The sequence below is a fragment of the Hyperoodon ampullatus genome (assembly GCF_949752795.1).
Source record: "Hyperoodon ampullatus genome assembly, chromosome: 1".
Classification (NCBI taxonomy): domain Eukaryota; kingdom Metazoa; phylum Chordata; class Mammalia; order Artiodactyla; family Ziphiidae; genus Hyperoodon; species Hyperoodon ampullatus.
This window is the reverse complement of record NC_136914.1, coordinates 163839477-163845724: the sequence shown is the minus strand read 5'-3', so window position 1 is coordinate 163845724 and position 6248 is coordinate 163839477. Positions and strand designations below refer to the sequence as shown.

The 6248-nt window shown below is 45.7% G+C and overlaps 1 protein-coding gene across 1 annotated transcript; it reads left to right on the top strand.

The window, feature by feature from the left end:
* Nucleotides 1-859: 859 nt before the first annotated feature.
* HS3ST1 (heparan sulfate-glucosamine 3-sulfotransferase 1) lies at nt 860-2034 on the top strand (the record flags this gene model as incomplete). The annotated part of the gene is made up of 1 exon (XM_079716223.1): nt 860-2034. The coding sequence occupies one exon, from the start codon at nt 860-862 to the stop codon at nt 1793-1795; it is 936 nt and encodes a 311-aa protein (XP_079572349.1). The 3' UTR covers nt 1796-2034.
* Nucleotides 2035-6248: the final 4214 nt, after the last annotated feature.

Below are 6248 nucleotides of genomic sequence, written 5' to 3'. Positions count from 1 at the left end.
GCTGGCTGGCCAGGGCATGTTCTTCTCGTGGCAAATAAAAAAAAAAAAAATCAAATTGCTGGGAAGTACACTCCCCCTACAAAGAGGCTATAGCAAGAATTGGATGCAGGGGAGAGTAAAGAATTGGAGTTAATCATTCAATCTTCCAAATAGGTTCACTTGCCCTGTTAGATCAGGAGCCCCTAGTGGGTTGGGGAGCAGAAACAATGCCTGCTTCCATATCGCTTGCCCCTCTGCCTGGGGCTGGCAGCTAGTAGATATCCTCTGATGTTCGCCGAGGTCCAAAAGTCCTTCCCAACCTTTTCCTTTATAGCAGATGTTGGCAAACTATGACTGCAGGCCAAAGCTTGGCCTGGTTTTAGTGCCAACAGAGCAGTAAAAATACAAATGTTTGAAAAAAAAAGAAGAATATTTAATGACCCATGAAAATTATATGAAATTCAAATGTCAGTGTCCATAAATAAAGTTTTATTGGAACACAACCACACCCATTTCTCTGTGTATCGTCTATGGGTGCTTTAGAGCAAAATAGCATAGTTGGAGTTGCCATAGAGACTATATGTCCCCAAAAGCCTAAAACATTTACTCTCTTCCCTGTACAGAAACTGTTTGCCGCCCCTGCTTCATAGGATAAAGGAACCGAGAAAGCCCCAGGAGGTGAATGTCGTACGTACCCAAGACGACAGAGTTGTCAGCTTGATTAAGCCCAGTATTTATGTGGGGTTAACACTTCTCCCCTTTGTTTCCTAGTAATCGGAAGCCTGCGACACCCATGTGTCACTGATCTGGAGGCATCCCTCGCGGCAGCGCTTCATGACCCAGCAGCGCCCCGCCCAGTGAAGCCACCGTGGTGTCCAGCATGGCCGCGCTGCTCCTGGGCGCGGTGATGCTGGTGGTCCAGCTCCAGCTAGTGCCTTCCCGCCCCGCCATGCCCGGGGCCGAGCTGGGCCAGCCGGAGCTTGTGAGGAAAGCGGCGACGTTGCAGGACGAGATCCGGGAAGGCGCGGCCCCCAACGGCTCCGCCCAGCAGCTGCCGCAGACCATCATCATCGGTGTGCGCAAGGGCGGCACACGTGCGCTGCTGGAGATGCTCAGCCTGCATCCCGACGTGGCGGCCGCCGAGAACGAGGTGCACTTCTTCGATTGGGAGGAGCATTACAGCCAAGGCCTGGGCTGGTACCTCAGCCAGATGCCCTTCTCCTCCCCGCACCAGCTCACGGTGGAAAAGACCCCCGCGTACTTCACGTCACCCAAAGTGCCTGAGCGGGTCCACAGCATGAACCCGTCCATCCGGCTGCTGCTCATCCTGCGGGACCCGTCAGAGCGCGTGCTGTCCGACTACACCCAAGTGTTCTATAACCACATGCAGAAGCACAAGCCCTACCCGTCCATCGAGGAGTTCCTTGTGCGTGATGGCCGGCTCAACGTGGACTACAAGGCTCTCAACCGCAGCCTGTACCACGTGCACATGCAGAACTGGCTTCGCTTCTTCTCGCTGCGCCGCATCCACATCGTGGACGGCGACCGCCTCATCAGGGACCCCTTCCCCGAGATCCAAAAGGTCGAGAGGTTCCTGAGGCTGTCGCCGCAGATCAATGCCTCGAACTTCTACTTTAACAAAACCAAGGGCTTTTACTGCCTGCGGGACAGCGGCCGGGACCGCTGCTTACACGAGTCCAAAGGCCGGGCGCACCCCCAAGTCGACCCCAAGCTCCTCAATAAACTGCATGAATATTTTCACGAGCCAAATAAGAAATTCTTCGAGCTCGTCGGCAGAACATTTGACTGGCACTGATTTGCGATAAGCTAGGCTCGGAACCTTTCCTATTGTAAGTTCTAGTGTACATCTAGGGGGGAAAGAGAATTTTAAAAGGGCATTTAAGCTATAATTTATTTGTAAAATCCATAAATTACTTCTGTACAGTATTAGATTCACAATGGCCATATATACTAGTTATATTTTTCTACTTGTTAAATTGAGGGCATTTTGTATTGTTTTTCATGGTTGTTAACATGTGTAATATGTCTCTATATGAAGGAACTAAAATATTCCACTGCAAAAAAGAAAAAAAAATTCTGGAGACGCTTTCTTTTTTGAATGTAATTAACTTGCCCCCAACTCAAGATAGCTGTCTGTGTTCACTCACTGCACATATTCCTTTATTACTTACTTTAAAAAAAAAGTTTTTCATAGCTATTATACTCCTCTCCCCTTCTCTCCCTTCTTCATTACCTTTTAAAAATTTTAATGGCTCACTGTGGTCATCAGATTTATATTTTTACTTGCATGGTGAGATTTCTCTTCATTGAGATCCCCTATTATTTTTGGAGGTGATAGTCTCACCCATTCCCAACTTCAGCAAGTACCTGAATGTGGATTTTAACCCCATGTAAACTCCAAGTGGACAAAGAAATTAAGCTGGAGAAGTAGTTACTAACCAGCAAGAGGCTTGCCTCAGAGAGTGCTTGCACTTACTTCTGACTGCAGCAATATGTGAAACTACAATAAAGGGAATTAAACCATTGGTCTTCAGAACGATCTTGGGGCTGTGTACTTTGCCCCAGGTGGCAGTGGGTCTCTGGAAAGCCACTTAGAATAGAAAAGAGGAATTGAAAAACCTATGCATGTCCCCATTTGTAAAAAGCTGACTAAAGGAGTAACTGTTTCCTTGAGTTGGGAGTCTATTAATCTATTTCCTGAAATATAAATACTATACTCCATATACTTTGAGACTTAGGTATATGTATGTTTAAAAATCAACTCTGGAGTCCTGAAGGTGAAAGGAAATTTAAACTCCCAAGGGTTGAAATTATAAAAAGAAAAGTGCAAAGCAAATGGTGAAAGGTAAAGAATCCCTTGCACCTGCCTCGAGAGGCCAGAGGCCCAATTTCAGTTTCACTTCTGCCCTGAACAACTGGGTTGCTAGAAGTGATAGAATAAGCCCTTCTGTGCCTCAGTTTTCTCACACATTCTTCATTCAGTCAGCCTTTTACAGAATTAAATAAATCAGATACTTTTTCTTATTATGAATGAAATAGACATTATATATAGGAACTCATTGAAATTTCCCCCAAGCAACCCTAGGAAGAAAGAATTATTACAGCAAGTTCAAAGAGGAAGAAATAGGTATGAAGAAAATAAGGAACTTGCGCAAGTTCACACTGGCTATAAGCCAGAGCTCAGAGTCCACTTAAAGCCAAAGCCCAGGGTTTTTGATTTTTTTTTTCTACACAATTTTTTCAAAATTCAAATGGAAAGGCCCAGACTCAGAGATGGTACTTCCTGACATATTCCTTCCCTGGTGCCAAATGTCTTCCATCCCAAGAGGTGAGCCTGAGCCAGAGGAAAAGGGCAAGAATGAGCCTGAGGTTCTCTCAGCAGTGCTATCAGGGAAATGAGTCACCTTGGTTGTGCTTTGCAACTGCACCCTGGCTTGACCTTAGCATGGCCCATGCCCCAGCCTGGGCCTTGCACAGGCAGCAGAGAATGTCTTCTCTCCTCCTTTATTAAGGTTGTCATTAAACAACCAACTCCCCAGAGGGTGTGGCAGAAATATAGCAGGCTTCCTGTTGACATGGTACTTTGCCATCTGCAGAGTGTTTCTCTCTGTAGCACATCATTGGGTCTTACCTTTATCACACTCATTCAAGACTGAAAAAAATGAGAGACCAACAAAGGTGAAATTGAGTTATCAAGTTTGCCCAGGAATTGGCTGACAGAGTGGAGACTCCATTGTGTGTTTTCTGACTCCTAAGAGTGTGCTCTTTGCAAAATACTTATGCATGTCTGTGCCCTGATAAGGATGGTGTGCTTAAAGCCTGCACTGTTGTGGCAAAAGGTGGTGGGTGGGGATGGAGGAGGGGAGGACCAAGCACTGGAGACACATCTAGCTGCTGCGGCTCACACAGCTCATGGTAGGGGATGATCCAGTTTAAAATGATCAGAAGGTATAAATTCAAAAATTGTTGGTTTGGAGGTATGGGTCTTGACTAAAAATGCATTCATGGGGTCCACCATAGGCAAGGAGTCAGGGGCCCTAGTAGCTACTTCTATTCATCTATTTACGATACAACCTGAGCCAGCCATTTGGAAGAGATAAGCAGTATAAGCCTATCGCTCCAGACCTAGCCCAAGCACTTAGATCTCATATGAGCTCTGTCAAATTCAGAGGAGGTCCTGCAGTAGACCACCTGCACAGACAGCCAAATGTAATGACTCAGGAGCCAGATGGGCACCTGATTCCTCTCCAAACACACCTAATACTAAGTCTATTAACAAAGAGAGAGATGCTGAGGGAGTGAGGTTGCTGCCTGGTCTGGGCCAGGCTCAGGGGCAGACTAGGTGCCTCTGGATGACAGCCTCCCAGAGAGGTGGCTGAGGGCAGTTGAGCAGGGCCTCAGCTATTATATTTGGAATATTCACTTCACCTGATGCTTCTGAGTCAGGACAGCCCCCTCCCATCCTCCAGGAATTGGATAGTGCTGGAGCCCTGGTAACACTATTTGATTATCAGCTCACAGCCTGAAAATTTGCCATTTTAGCAAAAATGATGATGTGCCTCTGAGCAGAGTGCCTTGCTCTTTCTATCCTGGGAGGCTGTACTCAGCAGAAGGGAGGTGTGAGGCAGAAGAGGCCATTGCTCAGGGTGCCTGCTACTTACAGAGGTGGAATCAGAGATCACTGCCAAGAGTTCAGGTATTCATTAAAACTGTATTTTTCTTTTGAGCCCCTACTATGTGCTTAGCATGGTATTAAGCTCTCAGGAGTATGAAAATGTTAATGCAAGAACGTATAGTCATTAACTGTTCTGTGTTTAAATTAAAAACAACAACAGCAATATGGAAGGGCTAGGAAGGCTGTTCTGTGTTTAAATTAAAAACAAAACAAAACAAACAAACAAAAAGACACACATGGAAGGATGGAAAGGCTAGAAAGGCAGGTAGTATTAAGTGTGTGTAGACTGACCAGTGCAGTCATTCTCATTGAATTCAAGAACATCCTTGGGAGAAATCAACTAGCCCTGTGATAGAGAAGACTAAACTGGGCATAAGAAATGGACCTGCACTCATCGTTTTAGAATAAATAAAGGAATACTACTCATGGTAGGGGGATGGTTGTCCCAGAGATGGGGAATGTTGGAATTAAGGATCATACACAGAAAGTGAGAGATGACAGAGACATGTTTCATTACTCAGGAGTAGCAAGAGATGGGAAATCTTCCCAAAGGTCGCACGGCCAAGCTGTGAACCAGATCACTTACCTTGTGGGCCACAGGAAGGACCCTATTCTTTCCACAGGAAGTCTTCTTGGTGAAATTTCCATAGAGCTGGAGCACAGGAGGCAAAGGATATAACCAGACCAGGGCATTCTGAACAAGGGCAGCTTGAGGAATCAAGACAGTGGTGATGAGGAGGGGGAAGGAAATAGAGAGATGCAGGCAAGAGACTGTCTACTTATCATGGGAGTGAATTAAGCACACTGGGAACTCACTCTGTGGCCTTGACATCTGCTTTCCAAGTGGTGGAAGCTTGCTTAGAAGGCACCCATGTGTCTCTGTCTCCTGTGCAGGTGCATCTGTCATATAAAAATAACTACCATTTTTTGCATACCTGCTATGTGCTTGGCATTTTAAATAGGTTGCTTCTAATCCATGTGACAATTCTGAGAATCAGGAAATGGCATAGTACTAATTGTACACAGGAGGAAACTCAAACTCAGACACTAAAGGGCTTGCCCATGATGCCAGAGACATTGACTGCCACAGCTGGAATTTAGGGTCTAATGTCCATGCTCTGCTGCTTTGCAGTCTATGCAATTGTGGGAGGAAGAAATAAAGCATAGGCATCTGTCTATTAGGAAGAGCTTGGAAGAATGATGGGCATCCAGAATGCCAGGATGCACAGAGAGAGTTATATCCGATCATCTTCAAGCCAAGAGTGGCTGGGACCTGATAAAAGGGACACATGATAAAGCATGTTCCTTACTGGCAGATATTCATTTAGAAAGTCTAAGCTTGAGCTAAAGACCAAAGCAATACAATGGAGCTCTCCAAATGGCAAGCAAGGAGTGAGGACCAAAGCTACAGACTGTCTCTGATTGAGATGCTTGACTGAAGTATTTTGATGTAAGAAATGGCCTTGATTCTTCAGTTCACCCTGATATCAATATCTTTACTCCATTTTCCTCAGATTTCCCAGTTAGGTGACCTGAGAGAAAAATCAAGTAGAGCCAGAAGACCTGGATGTGA